Here is a 17500-nt window from a genome sequence, read left to right on the forward strand (position 1 = left end):
CTACCCATCTTCCGCCGTGGTCAGGTATAGTTTCATCTCTTCAGACTACACCCGGACTAACTACCACCACTCCGTGAATCATTTCACTTTAAATCCCCCCCTTTCATGACACTCATGTTACATGTACCCTCATTCCAGCACTTATTACACTTTGTATTACTGTCCTAATGTTGTAGCTTGTTCTGCCCCCTAGTTTGACTTAGCATAGGCTAGCTCAGAATAATGTTCACTGTGTGAACTGGACTTTGTGTTCTTGGCTATGAGTAACTGCACGAAATGAGTGTTGTTCCTTATGGAACCTGTGCTTTGCAGTTGTTCCACTGACCTTGATTATGCACTTTCGTGTGTTGCTTTGGATGGAAGTGTCTGCTAAGTAAATATAACGTGTGACGCAGAGCGGCTCTTACTCCTGTCGGGGCCCAGGGTCCAGGGGGGCAGGTGGGGCTGTGCGGTGCGGGCGTAGAACATGTTGACGTCCTGGGGGTACAGGAGCTCCACGAAACGCGCCTCACGCAGGAAGCCCCCCCGCAGGCCGAGGATGCTGGGAGCCTGCTCCGAGACGTACAGCACCCGGCCGCTGGCCAGGGAGAACACCACCGCGAACATGCCCTGGAGGGGAGGGGGGAGGAGCCGCGCACTGTCAATCACAATCCGCACGCGCTTACAGAGCACGGGAGTCATCAGGGGGGGAGGAGCCGGGCACTGTCAATCACAATCCGCACGTGCTTACAGAGCACGGGAGTCATCAGGGGGGGAGGAGCCGGGCACTGTCAATCACAATCTGCACATGCTTACTGAGCACGGGAGTCATCAGGGGGGAGGAGCCGGGCACTGTCAATCACAATCTGCACGTGCTTACTGAGCACTGGAATATTCGAGGGGGAGGGGTCAGGCCCTGTCAATCACAAACTGCATGTGCTATCAGAGTACTGGGGGGGGGGGGATTGCCGTGTTTTTGAGGGTGTGAGGCTCTCTGGGGGGGGCTTACCGTGTTTTTGAGGGTGTGAGGCTCTCTGGGGGGGGCTTACCGTGTTTTTGAGGGTGGGGGGGTGGGTGAGGGGGGGCTTACCGTGTTTTTGAGGGTGTGCTCGGAGGTGACGCTCTCCAGCTCCTCCAGGGTGCAGACCGTGGGGCTGACCTCTCCCTGCTCCTCCTTCCAGCTGCCCAGCAGAACCTTGTGGTACTCGCTGCTGGCTGCAGGGGGTGCCAGAGAACACACATAAGATCTGCCATCAAGGTGCACAGCTCAAGGCCTACATCCTGCTTCATAATGATGTCCTGCCCACCAGGGGAACGGGACACACTTAAATCAAAACTTAACAAGCTGGGGCGATTTTGGGTGCGTACCCTGTGCCTGTCTGATGTAATAAATTGGGGAGTGATTTGGGGGTGCGTACTCTGTGCGTGTCTGATGTAATAAATTGGGGAGTGTTTTGGGGGGCGTACCCTGTGCGTGTCTGATGTAATAAATTGGGGAGTGATTTGGGGGGCGTACCCTGTGCCTGTCTGATGTAATAAATTGGGGAGTGATTTGGGGGGCGTACCCTGTGCCTGTCTGATGTAATAAATTGGGGAGTGATTTGGGGGGCGTACCCTGTGTGTGTCTGATGTAATAAATTGGGGAGTGATTTGGGGGGCGTACCCTGTGCCTGTCTGATGTAATAAATTGGGGAGTGATTTGGGGGGCGTACCCTGTGCGTGTGTGATGTAATAAATTGGGGAGTGATTTGGGGGGCGTACCCTGTGCGTGTCTGATGTAATAAATTGGGGAGTGATTTGGGGGGCGTACCCTGTGCCTGTCTGATGTAATAAATTGGGGAGTGATTTGGGGGGCGTACCCTGTGCCTGTCTGATGTAATAAATTGGGGAGTGATTTGGGGGGCGTACCCTGTGCCTGTCTGATGTAATAAATTGGGGAGTGATTTGGGGGGCGTACCCTGTGCCTGTCTGATGTAATAAATTGGGGAGTGATTTGGGGGGCGTACCCTGTGCCTGTCTGATGTAATAAATTGGGGAGTGATTTGGGGGGCGTACCCTGTGCCTGTCTGATGTAATAAATTGGGGAGTGATTTGGGGGGCGTACCCTGTGCCTGTCTGATGTAATAAATTGGGGAGTGATTCGGGGGGCGTACCTTGTGCCTGTCTGATGTAATAAATTGGGGAGTGATTTGGGGGGCGTACCTTGCACTTGTTTGACGCAGCGGAGTGCGTAGCGCAGCGCCTCCACGGTCCGGGCCTTGCGGTGACACTTCCTGTCGGACGGCAACCTCCTCTTCATCTCCCTCATCGCCCTCATTATCTCGCTGTGTGACTGGGCCCGCTCCTGCTCCGGATGCTCGCTGCTCATTGGACGAGAGCCCGGTTAGCACCCAGCCCGCCACCGAAACGGGCCAATCACAGGACGAGGATGAGACGGGGACGAGACTCACCTTCCGCTGCTCTCTGTTTGATTACTGGCAGGATCAGCGTGCAGCTCCGACCTGTGGGGAGGGCAGAACACCAATTACTAATCAACACCAAACACTAATCACTACCAATCACTAATCAACACCAAACACTAATCACTACCAATCACTAATCAACACTAATCACTACCAATCACTAATCAACACCAAACACTAATCCCTAATCAACACTAATCACTACCAATCACTAATCACTACCAAACACTAATCAACACCAATCACTACCAATTACTAATCAACACCAAACACTAATCACTACCAACCACTAATGAACACCAAACACTAATCACTACCAATTACTAATCAACACCAAACACTAATCACTACCAATCACTAATCATCACCAAACACTAATCCCTAATCAACACTAATCACTACCAATCACGAATCACAAATGAACACCAGTCACTAAACACTACCAATCACTAATCACAAATGAACACCAGTCACTAAACACTACCAATCACTAATCACTAGTCACCAATCACAAATCCTCAACATCAACCATTAATCACAACACAGTGCATGCATGTGTATGTATGTGTGTTTGTGTGTGTGTGTGTGTGTGTGTGTGTGCATGTGTGTGTGTGTGCACGCATGTGGGTGTGCATGTGTGTGTATATGTGCATGTGTGTACCTCTTGTCCAGTCCAGTCGTACTTTGAGAGCGGTGATTGGAGGGAGAATCCGTCCCATCATGGCGGCTGGCCACGCCCACATCGCTCCGTCCCACCTCCTCACTCCCCCCGACCGTGCCTTTGACCCCCGGCCCAAACGCAGTCAGGAGCTGCTCAGGACCTCCTCCTCCTCCTCCTCCTCCTCCTCCTGGCACCGAGGAGCACTCCATCGCTTCGTCTCCCTCGCCGTCCTCTTCCTCGCCTTCGATGAAGCCTCCGCAGCTCGGCATCTGCACCGCCAGCTGATCAGCAGGTGAAACGCTGTAGCGGGAAATCTGGAGGTCCGGCTTCAGCGCACGGATCTGAGCGGGTTAGCGTGAGGCGCTAGCTCGTCCCGTCAGTGTCACAGGCTGGCGGTTTGTCGTCTGTCAGTCACTGAGCTTCAGAGCTTCAGAGACCTGCAAGAGGGGAAAAACAGTTTTTTTTAATTACCTTGTTTTTTAACATCTTGCTGTGATCCTGTGAGATCTAGAGACAGACTTTTCATTTCAAGGTGCTGGTAAGAAGGTAACCAAGAAGGAAATCTTTTACCAGTGTCTGCCCACAATTAATTATATTCTTATTTTTAACTTTAAAAAAAGTTAAAAATGTCCTGCACTTCCTCACACAGTACGATTAAAGAGCCAGAGGGAACTCCAAAATTTGTCACTGATAGGCTATATATTTTTTGCTCCACTTCAGTATTTCGGTTTTGACTGGTGCTGATGAATGGAGAGAGAACGGTGCCGGTATAGATAATGGATGGGTGGGTGGGTGGGCGATAAACATGGAGGGGACAGAGGAAAACCTACGGGAAGAAATCAGTAAGTAGCCTCATCTGTACGGTTCGTTTTTGAAAAGTTAGCCAAGCAGATTTAAAATTTCCTTGTCACCAGAGAGACAGCAGAACCCTCCCTGCAAGTCTTTGCTGAAGTTTAAATGGCAAACGTCGTGCGACACTCATTTTTATCGAGTGACACTTGTGACAAAGTATAAATCAGCCTTCACACTAACAATAACAATGTGCTACAGCTTAGTTATCCTTAGTTAAAAATCAGACAATACACATGATAACATCCACAGTGCTGCCCTTACTGTCTTTTGAGAAAGAAAAACACTGGAATGCAAATGACTGACTGGTTCACAGCCAGCCCTCTGGAACTGGAACGGAGCACTGAAGAAAAGCACACAGCCTTTTATCCCAAGTGCCTGGCAAGAGCAGCTGGACTCCACAAGCCCTGAAGCCCGGCAGGAAAACAGTACAGCAACACACTGTGCCAACAGAGACTAGCTGTAGCTGTGCCCACAGAGACTGGCTGCACTGTGCCAACATAGACTGGCAGCACTGTGCCAATGGAGACTGACTGCAGCTGTGCCCACAGAGACTGGCTCTATTTGTGCAAACAGAGGCTGGCAGCACTGTGCCAACGGAGACTAACTGTAGCTGTGCCAACAGAGACTGGCTCTATCTGTGCCCACAGAGGCTGGCTCTATCTGTGCCCACAGAGACTGGCAGAACTGTGCCCACAGGGACTGGCTGCAGCTGTGCCCACAGAGACTGGCTCCACTGTGCCAACAGGGACTGGCTGCAGCTGTGCCCACAGAGACTGGCTCCACTGTGCCAACAGGGACTGGCTGCAGCTGTGCCCACAGAGACTGGCTCCACTGTGCCAACAGGGACTGGCTGCAGCTGTAGAGCAGGCTCCAGTCCTCAGCCGATGCGGGAAACATCACAGGCGTGTGCATGATGGCATCAGAAAGGCGTTTGGACCAACACAACACACAACGGCTCTGATAAAGTCAGCCATGGGAGAAAAAACTCGGCCAGTATACTCCCACCAGGAGAGGAGTCTCCACACCTTACAGATTACATACATTACACATAACATCCGGCCATAGACTCCCTACCGAACCTTCATGGACCCCCCTGTAGACACCCTGTAGAAGGCCTGCACTTTCACAGTCACAGACTGGCAGAACTGTGCCCACAGGGACTGGCTGCAGCTGTGCCCACAGAGACTGGCTCCACTGTGCCAACAGGGACTGGCTGCAGCTGTGCCCACAGAGACTGGCTCCACTGTGCCAACAGGGACTGGCTGCAGCTGTGCCCACAGAGACTGGCTCCACTGTGCCAACAGGGACTGGCTGCAGCTGTAGAGCAGGCTCCAGTCCTCAGCCGATGCGGGAAACATCACAGGCGTGTGCATGATGGCATCAGAAAGGCGTTTGGACCAACACAACACACAACGGCTCTGATAAAGTCAGCCATGGGAGAAAAAACTCGGCCATTATACTCCCACCAGGAGAGGAGTCTCCACACCTTACAGATTACATACATTACACATAACATCCGGCCATAGACTCCCTACCGAACCTTCATGGACCCCCCTGTAGACACCCTGTAGAAGGCCTGCACTTTCAGCATGGCCCATCGTAGGAAAGGGGGGGGTGGACTTCTGAATGTGAGCCAACAGTTTCTGAACTGAAAGCTAATCTCCTACTCGTTTTTTATTATAATGCAAAGACAGGTAAAGTTCATTTAAAAGTGGCGGCAGACACACACAGTTTCAACTTAGCGAACATTACCGAAGGCGATAAATATGTCACCGCAGCACCAGAACTGAGGCGCGAGCACAATCGATCAGAGGGGGAGAACGAAACCCAGAGACACAAGCGCAAGACTACGACAACCTCACCTCAGGACACCGAGTTCTCTCGCTGACTGTGCAAACACAGAGTCACCACAACCGCACGTACTTCCCCATCAGAATGAGCAGTCCTTCCCGCCTGTCACACGTGGGGGGGGGGGGGTTAGGGTTAGGGTTCCTTTTGCAGCCTCCTTCTCGCAAACGGGTCACAGAAAAGGTTCAAAGCAAAGAGAGCCAATGGCGCGCTGCGGTTTACGCTCACGGAAAGGTAGCATGCAAGAACGGTCTGCGATCACATGATCCGTTTCTCCACCCAATGACAGAGGAATTTCATAAACAACGGAGCCAGATGGGCAGAGACGCTGCACTAATGCTACCAACAGCAACAGCCTTTATGCACATTTTACACTTCAGCCTTTCAGCGAACACACACACACTGCTTACACTCTTTACACACACTCCATTTATACAGCTGGAGGTTCACTGAAGCGATTCCAGTTAAGTACCTCACTCAAGAGTACGACAGTAGTTCCCTCCACCTGGGAACCAAGCTGATAACTTCATAGCTGCCAGCCCTGTGCTCATCTGTTTTAAAAGCTCAGCTGAACTGTTCCCCATGGAGAACAGCGTAGGGGCAGTTAGCATCCCAGCTGCCCTCACCGTCACCCTCCAGCACGTCTGCAGCAGCCCAAAGAGGGCTGAGCAGCTACGAACAGCGCGCTAAGAACAACAACCCGCTCTGCTAACTGCAGCTGCCCGCTAACAACAGCCGCCCGCTAACAGTAGCAGCCCGCTAACGGCAGCGTCCGCGCTAATGATAGCATCCCACTCTCCTAATGGCAGCAGCCCGCTAACTACAACAGCCCGCTCTCCTAGCGACCGCAGCCCGCTCTCCTAGCGACCGCAGCATCGCTCTCCTAGCGACCGCAGCCCGCTCTCCTAGCGACCGCAGCCCGCTCTCCTAGCGACCGCAGCATCGCTCTCCTAGCGACCGCAGCATCGCTCTCCTAGCGACCGCAGCCCGCTCTCCTAGCGACCGCAGCCCGCTCTCCTAGCGACCGCAGCATCGCTCTCCTAGCGACCGCAGCATCGCTCTCCTAGCGACCGCAGCCCGCTCTCCTAGCGACCGCAGCCCGCTCTCCTAGCGACCGCAGCATCGCTCTCCTAGCGACCGCAGCATCGCTCTCCTAGCGACCGCAGCCCGCTCTCCTAGCGACCGCAACCCGCTCTCCTAGCGACCGTAGCATGGCTCTCCTAGCGACCGTAGCATTGCTCTCCTAGCGACCGCAGCCCGCTCTCCTAGCGACAGCCACTAACGGCAGCAGCCTGCGGAGGCCCTGGAAAAATGAGCTGGAGAGCAGAGGGCCCCTGGGAAGGATCGACGCCCTCACTCTCACAGGTAGCCGCGGTGCTCTCCACACACAGGTGTGTGTGTAAGCAAAAGGGTGAGCGCTCGCGTGCTTTAAAGGACCGTGTGGCCGCAGACACAAACCTGTGAACGAGTGGTTGCTGTGCTTCCAGAGCAACAATCAAACACCTTTTTCAGAAAGAGTGGAGAACCCGGAGGAAACCCACGCAGACTCACACAACAGAACCCAAAGGAACCCCACGCAGACTCCCACAACAGAACCCAAAGGAACCCCACGCAGACTCCCACAACAGAACCCAAAGGAACCCCACGCAGACTCCCACAACAGAACCCAAAGGAACCCCACGCAGACTCCCACAACAGAACCCGGAGGAAAAGCCCATGGGAACATGCAGACTCCACACAGGAGGGCTCAGCCGGGATTTCGAACCCAGGACCTTCTTGCTGCTACCCACTGCACCACCGTGCTATGCCACCCCGCCCCCCCCCCCCACCCAAAATGATAAGTTACATGACCAACCAGCATGCACATCCACTCACCAGGTAGCCACCCACTCCACGCCCCACGCTGGCCTGCTATATTTACAGCTGTGACTCCACAGGGCAGTGAGTATTCAAAACCCCAAAATGAGGCCAGCTTAATGCTTCAGAAAGGAGGGCGTGATGCTTATTTTCATCCTGCCATTATAATAAATTTGTGTATTACAGCACTTCCTATCCGCATGCTAATCAGCCTTGGGACCTGACCTTTCCAGGTGCTAAAAACAGACTCATGCGTTTGCACCGATTGTCACCTGCTAATATTTCAAAGCACTCCAGCCTCAGAAAGAGGGCCACGCAGACCACGGCCCACATATTCCCTCGCGTTGTCGTTCACAAGAGAGAGAGAACGAGGGCGTGGTGCCCGCAGAAGGACCAGGCGCTGCTAGCCTTTCCGCTAGCTTCCCGCCCGTTTCTGGAGACGTTTGAAAATCGCTTCATAGCGACAGTTGAGAAATGAAATATCGTGAAGCAGGTTTCAATCGGCACTCTGACCCCGTGGAACACAGACCCGAGGCTCACCTCTCTACACAGCGCTTTCTCCCGGTGTAGAACAGTGACCCCTCTAATGAAAAAACGACCCGCGTATTGTAATCCGGGTTTTTGGGATTCGGGGTCCTTTTCTATTTGACGGGGGCACGCTCACCGAAAAGTGGTTTTCCGCGCTGAAAGAGCGGAGAGGGACAGGTGTTCAGGGACCGGTGTGAGAGACAGCAGGCCAACAAGCCGAAATCCCCCAGAAAACACTGCTGCTGCACTGATGAGCTAGCGACTTAGCTCAGCTTCGCTACATTTACATCCAGCAGTATTAATTAATCATAAAATATAAACAACAAGCCAAACGATTCCACGCGAAAGTGGTCCAAATGACCCATATTTTGGACCACAACCAGTCCTCACTCTCCTGAGCCAACAGTTCAACGCCAAATGACTGCTGAACTGAACACAATACGCACCACGTTTCTTCAGAACATGTAGACCCAGGAGAATTCACACAGATGCTTATGTATAGACGCATGTAAATCTGTCTAAACCACAGAAGTCAGCCTCGCACTGGTTCTCCCTCTACGGCTTTATAAAGGGCTAAAGACACACTGACACCTACAGAGAGGCGTCCCCAGCCGACACACTCAGGACGCTTCTGGAACCCAGACCGAAGACAACAAACAACATCTCCGCTTTGTTTCTTCCACGGGGAGCGGACAGTGCGTCCTGTTAATCCCTCACACGCGCGCCCTCACACCGGACTCGTTCAGTGACCGCGCCACACGTCACGCGGTCCCAGCGCACTGGAGGGTTTTAGGACCGGACCGGACCGCACATCTCCGGTCCTCACACGCCAGGAGAGGTTTAGTGCTGTGGCCCTGCTGAGCGAGACGCTGAACCGGGATTATTCTCCCAGCTGTCTGTCACACGAACGCCACGTCCGTCGCCATGAGGACAGCGGCGTACAGCGGCGTGCTATCGCCGCGATTCGTACGTTAGTGGTGCGTGTTCACACTGTCTTGCACTCCCTCCTGTTCTGTATTACTGTCCCGTGTATCAGTATTTGCTGTACTTGCTGTTTTTAACCCTTTTAACTTTTTTATTATTGGGCTCTGGAAAAAAAAAAGGCGCTACATATATTTAATTTATTATTATTATTTGTGTACTTAACCGATTTCAGACAGAGCAGGGAAAGGACAAACCACACAGAGGAAGTGTACAGACTGCAAATCTCTCAGGGACTGTATGTACTGTGATGTACTGTACTTTAAAAAGTACATAACAAAAATGCTGGCTACGTGCCAGACGCTCCAGCTGAGTGTAAAACAAAAGGACAAAGATTATGCAACAGTGCACACGGCAGATACATATAAGAGAAGACCGGCGATTCACACGGAAAGGCCACATAAAAGACAGAGACCGGGGCCCGCTGGTCCGGCAAGAGGCGGAGGAAACCAGGGAGAGTTTTTTCAAGGAAAAAAAGAACAAAAAAAAAATTCCCCTAAACTCCATCACAGAGGCAGCCAGATTGTTTTTTTTTTTTTTTTTTTGGCCGGACTCTCAGCGAGAGAGATCCACGCCCACATCACGAGCACATTCAGTCCTTTTTTTCCCCCGCAGCTCCTGGGACAGGTGCCAGGGAGCGCTGTTCTTTTTCAAAACCCTTTAAATCGCTCAGAGAGCGTTCCTCTGCTGGGGACCAGAGGAGGACGGGGAGGCCCACCACCAAGGTGAGCGACGAGGGGGAGACACAGGGCAGCCTCTGCCCCTGTCCTCACGCTAACAACGAGACACTCCCATTCATAACGTCTCACACAGATTACAGCGTTTACTTTTCACAGCTGGATATTCACAGAAGCGTTTGAGCTCCAGCACCTGGCTCAAGGTGAAGCACCATGGCCCAACCTGGGAACTCAACCCAGAGCGTTGGGAGCAGCACGCTCCCTAAGCAACAGGCTACGCTGACAGCCGTTCTGCTCCTGGACAGGCTCGCTCGAATTTAAAAGGGCAATTTCCACCCCTTAATTAAGAGGTCGATACTGGAACATGGAAAAACCAACATCAAGGGTAGCAGTGATTCTGAGGATATGTTTACTCAATGTTCTCATTTGAACACCGTTTCGAAAACATATAGTCACAAAAGGACATCGGGCCCTCGAGGCCCCCCACCCCCCCATCCTCTAATCAGAGACTGATTTAATTAAACCCGGGACACCAGGTGACTTAAATCTCTGGCCAATCAGTGGCATTAATTGATCAATGACCTGTCTGGTAGAAAGGAGAACAAGCAGCACTACTGGCTGCAGATTTCAGTATCCCTGCCGGTGGACCTTTTTAAAATGATGCCGTGAGCAACTGCTTATATGTACTCTCCGACGTCCACTGGCTGCACTGCTACAGCAAATGAAGATTCACTGATAATTGACTGGACTTACATCTCATGATCAGAATGCACTTCACAGCAAAGGCGGTGGGGACTCACCCCAAACAGCACTGAGGAGTACCACCCTCGCCAAAATTAAGCACCCATATCCTGCCAGCTGAACCAACCCCGAACCCCCCCCCCCCCCCCATGAATGAAATGACATTATGGCCAATTATACTGGGCCCTGCAGGGTCGGGTTACAGATGGCATCGGAGCACTCTGATTCCAACCACAGGGTGTATCAAACAGGAATGAGGAGAGCTGAGCCTTCAGCAAAATAACGACTTATTTTCGACTGATTCAAACAGCACGAAAGTATTTTTGATCAATTCAGACAGATCAGCAACTTACAGCTCATTGAGGCCCCCACCGCCGTCTATCCCAAAATGGATAAGTGAATACGTCACGCTGGGGGGCTGCAGGCACGCTGTCCTCAATGTCGCGTGGAACTATTTTTACATTTTCAAAACAGCGACTTCAGTGTTTGAGCATGCGCAATGAGCACCCGCAGTCTAAAAACAGCATCGTTTCATTATTCATAAGCTTTTATTTATTAATAGTACACTGGCACGGAGTCAGTCTTAGTTCAAATAAATGTGCCAACGTATAACGTTACTAAACTGTATAAGGTTACTAAAGTGAAATAACTTTCAGATGATGCCAGATGCATCTTCGGACACGAAGTCAGAACAGAGCTGTCACTTCAAGGGTAGACTCATAAGTTGGGAATGTTTACCTAAACTGTTCTTAAAACAACCTTTACTTTAGCGTTGTTGCGCGCCGCCGTCAGATGCAGTTAATGTTGCGCAACAGGGAGCGAAGTGAAAAGAACACAATGTACCTAGGGCACGTTAACCACAACTTCTTCCCCGAAATAGCTCTGTGCGCCAACAACTTCCTGATAAACTCAAAGCCGCTAGTTAGCTGACGCTGAAGTGATTTTTCTACAACTAGCACTAAACACATAATATTACCGAGCAGTAACTTGACATACGTTTTTTTCTGAAATGTATGATAAATATAATATTCCCTTCCACTACCGAGTTAAAAGTAAACCAGTAAGTAATACATAGTAACCAACTAGGCACGGTCAAGTAACTATATTTTAAGAAAATATCAACATACTTATCACAAGTTAAGTATGTGGTTACTTTCGTCACGAAAACTACTTTTAAATGGGGAATTCACCTCAATAGAGTTCATTGCCAGAGTCTGGCCAGTTTCAATGGCTAACGTTGCATGCTGGATTTAACAGTAACGTTACGGGTGAAAGCGTCACTTAAATCAAACAGTGTTACTGACAAGCAGGGGAGTTTGTAACAATAACAGCATCGTTGTAGATATGAAAGATTAGCAATAAACGCTAGCACCCCAGCTACGGAAGATTTTAGCGACATTATTAGTAAACTCCAGGCGTGCTGACTTGCCCACACAGATGAACCAGTGGACGTAGCTTCAGCACATTGCTAGCCTGCTGGCAAACATAATAGAGCGAACTGGATATTAAAATAGCGCATGTCGTGACTCGAATTTCATGCAGCTAATTTCGGTATCAACCCAGCACGTATTTGGTCTACTTGTGAAAGCCCTTTAACTACGTTTTTGCATTTCGAATATCAACCAGCTATGCAGCAAACATTAATGGTATCGATAGCTAACTACAATACGTACCACTCCCTTGACGATTCAGCGTCCGCGATCGTTTATTATATCCACAATCCAGTGTGTTATTACACAGGGACGGCCTTTAAACTGTACATAAAGTACAATATTCCTGTATTTGAAAGTTAGCCCAGTTTCTGCTGGCTATCCAAGTAACCTTAGCTAATGAACATTAACCTCCCGCAGGCACAACGCTTTCACGACACGATGTGCAACGTGAGTGCAGGCATTCTGAACCACGCCCCTATATCACCGATTGGCTGACCGCAACTCCAGGGTTGCACATGAGTGGTCAGGGGGCGTGTTCATTTACATTCTGCAAAATGAAATGTTTCTCGAAATCTTCTCACGTGTATCGCAATGTTACGTAACCGGGAAACAATCCACACGGCGCATGCTCAAGAGGTTTGTAACGATTGAGAAAACGTGGTTTGGAGAGAAATCAAATGGCCCTGTGGATTAGGTTTTAACGTCCCCGTTGCCAGTTGGCGAGAGCTGGTTGGCCGGCGTTTTATTAAATAAATGTTTTTTTTTAATTAACAAAAAAAATATATATTAATGAAATTATACAAATTGTACTTCCATCCCCCGTCTCCAAATTGGTATTGTTTGGTGCTGGAGACCAATATAGGTTCAAGATGGTACAGTAAACAATTTGTAGTAACTTAATTCAGCCGTTGATCTACTTGCCTAAGTGAAGACGTGTTCTATTTGTTAAAAATAAAATCTGAAAAAGTCACAAGGTTTTTTAAAATTACGGTTTAGGGCAGGAGGGCCAAACGAACCAATACACCAAAAGCTAAATATTCCTCATGTAAAATCATTAATGTTCCTCTAATATTACTGTTAAGGTTGAGAGTTCATTTTGTGCTGGTTCCATCCCTTCCGTTACGAGTTCTATGTGTCTAGTTTCCTCTGTCGTCTACTTCCATGGGAAAAATCAGTCCCCAGGCCAGTTGTGAGAAAACGTATGATGTTTTCTGTGACTCAACCTAATATAACCATTTACGAGTTACCCCGAGTAGACGAAACGTGACATCAGCTGTAGGCTTGTCAGAGTTTTTCTGTTAAAAGGCAAATGTAACATTTTTCACAATAGATGCAGCGCATATGAACAGATCAACATTTTGGGTGTTTCTTCGTCGTAGGAGCTGTAACTTTTTGCAAACGTTCCCTCATTAACGCATTTTCTTTGCAAAGGCATGACTCATGGACAGCGATGGGGTGCGAGCAATCGCAGACTCCTGAATAATTTAAAAATGCATGTTGTACAGCGTACCCCGAAGGCCAGATGTTTTCGTTCCTCTTCTACTTAAATATAAACGCAAGTGCGAACATGTAAGAATGTTTTTCCACCACTGCTGGATTTAAAACATTTAACTCGTGAAAACTCTTCCTTTTCTTTGACAGTGTAGCCGTAATCAACGCGTTGTAAATGTTCATAAATACTGGCACCCGAAGGAGAACTTAACTGGAACGATATATCAAACAGCGTAGCTCGGGTATTTCACAGGGCATCACAGTTCTTAGTCTGCTGTGGACAGGGTAATGTTATGGGTAAGGAGCTGGTCTTGTAACCTAACGGTCACAGGTTGTATTCCCAGGTTGGACACTGTCGTTGTACCCTTGAGCAAGGTACTTAACCTGCATTGCTTCAGAAATATATGCAATGTAGTAAATGCTATCAAAAAAAAAAAATGTGTACAAGTTGCTGTGGATAAGAGCATCTGCGAAATGCCAGTAATGTAATGGTCATGTTTCAACATGTAAGCATTGCATTATTCTTTGCATTATTCTTCTTCGCACAGTAAAATAGCAAGGAAAATAGGTGTATGGTAATCACCAGCTGGAGAAAATGAAGGTACATGTGAGTGCTATAGCAAAATGAACATATTATTTAACCGATACAGATAAATCCAGTGCACAGAGAACTTAAATGAACAGGTCTTTTAATTAATTTTATAAGAGCAAAAACAGGACAGGAATGAAAATGAAAAAGACTGTAGCTAATACAAGCGATAGGATATACATTCACAAACACATACCGTACTACTAAAGGATTGTACAAAAAAAAAAAAAAAACAATACAAACAAAGGAGGGAAAAAAAGACATTTTGGTTGACCTTTTGACATTGAATGACCTTGGGCTCCAGTAACAGCCAGTGTTTTATACTTAGACCAAGTCACTTCCCCTCTGCACACACATCGCTATGGAAAAACCTGATTGCCTTGACTACAGCTGTTGCTAGGATGTAAAAGAGAATGCAGGTCTTTTGGTTTAGGTTACTCCTAATCAATCACCTAAAGACATCTGCACCGCAAGGCACTAAACCAGGTCTGAGTTCATTGGGTGGAGAAAGTGCACGAGAGTACTGGGAACCAGGGGCATAAAGGGCTAAGATGGAACCAGTCAACATCTGTAATAACAATATAAAAGAGCGTTTCAGAATAATGTTAAAATACACAGGGAAAAGGCATACGTGTAATGTACAGAATGGAAGGCAAGGCCAGTGCACAGCCGGAGCACCTCTGTGTCTGAAGGAGGACCAGCCGGCTGCTCGCGTCCCAGACTGAGCTCTCGGGCAGCTGGCCTGCGGTCGCTCTGCGCTTAGACTGAACGCACCGACGACACCGCCGCCCCGGAGAGCAGGTGCGCGTGCGTCCTCTCCCAAATTCCCTCTCCCTTTATCTCTGACTGACTGACTGACTGAGTGAATGACAGGCTAACTGACTGACTGCCTGACTGACCGACTGACTGACTGACGCACTGCCTGACAGACTGACGCACTGCCTGACAGACTGACGCACTAACTGACAGACTGACGCACTGACTGACAGACTGACTGCCTGACTGACTGACAGACTGACGCACTGACTGACAGACTGACTGACTGCCTGACTGACAGGCTAACTGACTGACTGACTGCCTGCCTGACTGACTGAGTCACTGAGTGACTGACTGACGCACTGACTGACAGACTGACGCACTGACTGACAGACTGATTGACAGACTGACGCAGTAACAGCACAGCACAGTCACGCCGCTCCGGAAACATCAGCATGACTGGCAGGCTCGGAAGATCAGGCCTGAAAAAATCACCTCTTTCAAAGTCACAGGCGTCCTCTCATTACAGGCATTTTAGCAGACGCTCTTATACAGAGCGACTTACACAACTTTTTTTTTTTTACACAGCAGTAGTGAAGCTAACTGAGGCCTGTCCAGCATCTTTACACATTTAGCACGTTAAGACTCAAGTTATTCGAATAATTAATGGATGCAGAACAGGGAGATATACAGGTGGATACAATTAAATAAAGATAAAGTTCTGCATAATACTGTGAAGACAGCACTGAGGTGTACAGTATGTCGCCGATAAGCTTCTGCAATGTGCATTAGTTTGGACACCCGTCTAGAGCATCAAGTCTATATGGCACTGGAGTTCAAGCTATTCTTTCCGACTTGTGGAATTATCATTTAGTTGGGGGGGGGGGGGGGGGGGGGGGGAGGGGGTTCCTTCCTGTGACATCATTACCCTGAAGGAGACTTCCATCACAGATGTAGTTAAAATATATTGTGTCCTTACAGCTTGAGTGACAGTTAGGGGAGCAATGAGGGGCGATGGGGGATTAGGACAATTCTAAGGGTCCTGACTGACTAGGGTAACCCTAAAAAATATTGGAATATAGGATTTTCTGTGAGATGTTTTCATGGGGCCCAAAATCCCTGGTGGCACCCCCTGGGGGACAGTTAAAGATTTCACAATCTTATTTAAAACATTGTGACCTAAACATAAACTAATATTCAGGTCACATGGCCTGGTGTTTTAAAAATGACTCTGCACAATGCAAAATCAAAAAACGGACACACTCATTTGAGGTTCTATCTGAAAGCCTTCCTTGTGGACGCGAACAACTAAGGATTACCGCAATTAGAATAGTTAGTGTATTACAATTATATCTGTCAAATCTATCACCCAAAATATTTCTATTTAATTGTTTTTAAATGTGGAAACGATTTTAAAAGGGTGTTCCCCCCTTTTCATATAAAGACCATGCCTAATACAGTATATATAATACAGTAAAAAATATTTAGCTGACAATGTATTTCTGTAATTTCTGCATGTTTATGTTTTCTTGACCATTAATCTCACCAGTAAATATTTTAGACTGGTAGGATGAAAAAACAGTAGCAAAAAAAAAACAACAACAACAAAAAAAACAGGCACTTCTTGAATTAGGCCACATCAATTATTGAAGATAAAATAAAAATGGCAGGTGGGGTTTGGCATGGTCTTCGATGGAAACGTGTTCCTCCAGCCCTTCTTCTCTGTGCTTTGCTTTATGACTGACTCCAAACTAAACAGACAAAAAAAAAAAAAAAAGTGATAAGGGTTAGTTTAGTGCAGGGCTGCCCAACCCTGTTCCTGGAGATCAACCGTCCTTTTGGGCTTTCACTCCAACCTTAACAAAGCACACCTCACTCAACAGCTAGAGATCGCGTTGATCTGCTAATAATTAGTAGAATGAGGTGTGCCAAATTGGAGTAGACATGAACCTCGGGGGCCGCAGAGCTCTGGGAACAGGGTTGGGCTGCCCTGGTTTAGAAGAAACCCTGTCCTATATTTAGCAAACAATATTTCATATTTATTTATGGTCCATCTGTTTTTCTATGTTTTTGTTGTCGTTTTATTTAGGCTGAGGCCATGTATAAGGCCCTTGGGTTTCTTGCCTCTCCCTGCACTAATTCACTGTTTTTTAAAAAATATCTTCTGTTTGTATTTTACATTTTAATTGTGCTAAATGAAATAGAATCAGAATCAAATCAAGAAGACGAGAGCCCAGGAGCTAACCTCCCTCTGTGCTCCGGCTGAGCTGTGCGTGCTCCAGGGGAGCATCAGCATCAGGGCAGGCCCCCTGAGCACCATGAACTCAGTCACCTCCCGTGGGTGTGAGCTGCAGAGCGCTCAGCGCTGTCCGGCGCCCCGGGCCGGCCGTGCGGACGACAGGGTGGGGGAGGGGCAGGGAGCGTGATAGGCTCACCGGGCCCCTAGTCTCTCCCGCGTGACCGCCAACAGCAAGCAAACTGCACGGCACTGCCATTCATTTACGTTCTCCAGGGTAAGCTGAATCCTCTTAAACCTGGAGGTGAGTGGGTTCATTCTACTCTGGGGATTCCACTCTGGGCATTCTACTCTGTGCATTCCACCCTGGATTCTACTCTGGGCATTCCACTCTGTGCATTCCACTCTG

At 48.8% G+C, this 17500-nt stretch overlaps 2 protein-coding genes across 2 annotated transcripts in view; both read right to left on the reverse strand.

Annotated features, from left to right (window-relative positions):
- Positions 1-12486, reverse strand: part of LOC118207950 (period circadian protein homolog 3-like) — a 26752-nt gene extending 14266 nt beyond the window's left edge. Inside the window, exons 1-6 of the mRNA XM_035382172.1 lie at positions 12260-12486; positions 3103-3539; positions 2430-2480; positions 2182-2339; positions 1070-1194; positions 408-609 (exon numbers count right to left, since the gene is read on the reverse strand). Coding sequence (XP_035238063.1) covers positions 408-609; positions 1070-1194; positions 2182-2339; positions 2430-2480; positions 3103-3371 — 805 coding nt within the window. The 5' untranslated portion in view covers positions 3372-3539; positions 12260-12486. The remainder of the gene's footprint in view (positions 1-407; positions 610-1069; positions 1195-2181; positions 2340-2429; positions 2481-3102; positions 3540-12259) is intronic.
- Positions 12487-15340: 2854 nt separating this feature from the next.
- Positions 15341-17500, reverse strand: part of LOC118207230 (vesicle-associated membrane protein 3-like) — an 11350-nt gene continuing 9190 nt past the window's right edge. Inside the window, exon 5 of the mRNA XM_035380592.1 lies at positions 15341-16606. Coding sequence (XP_035236483.1) covers positions 16590-16606 — 17 coding nt within the window. The 3' untranslated portion in view covers positions 15341-16589. The remainder of the gene's footprint in view (positions 16607-17500) is intronic.

Source organism: Anguilla anguilla, chromosome 11 (genome assembly GCF_013347855.1).
Source record: "Anguilla anguilla isolate fAngAng1 chromosome 11, fAngAng1.pri, whole genome shotgun sequence".
Classification (NCBI taxonomy): domain Eukaryota; kingdom Metazoa; phylum Chordata; class Actinopteri; order Anguilliformes; family Anguillidae; genus Anguilla; species Anguilla anguilla.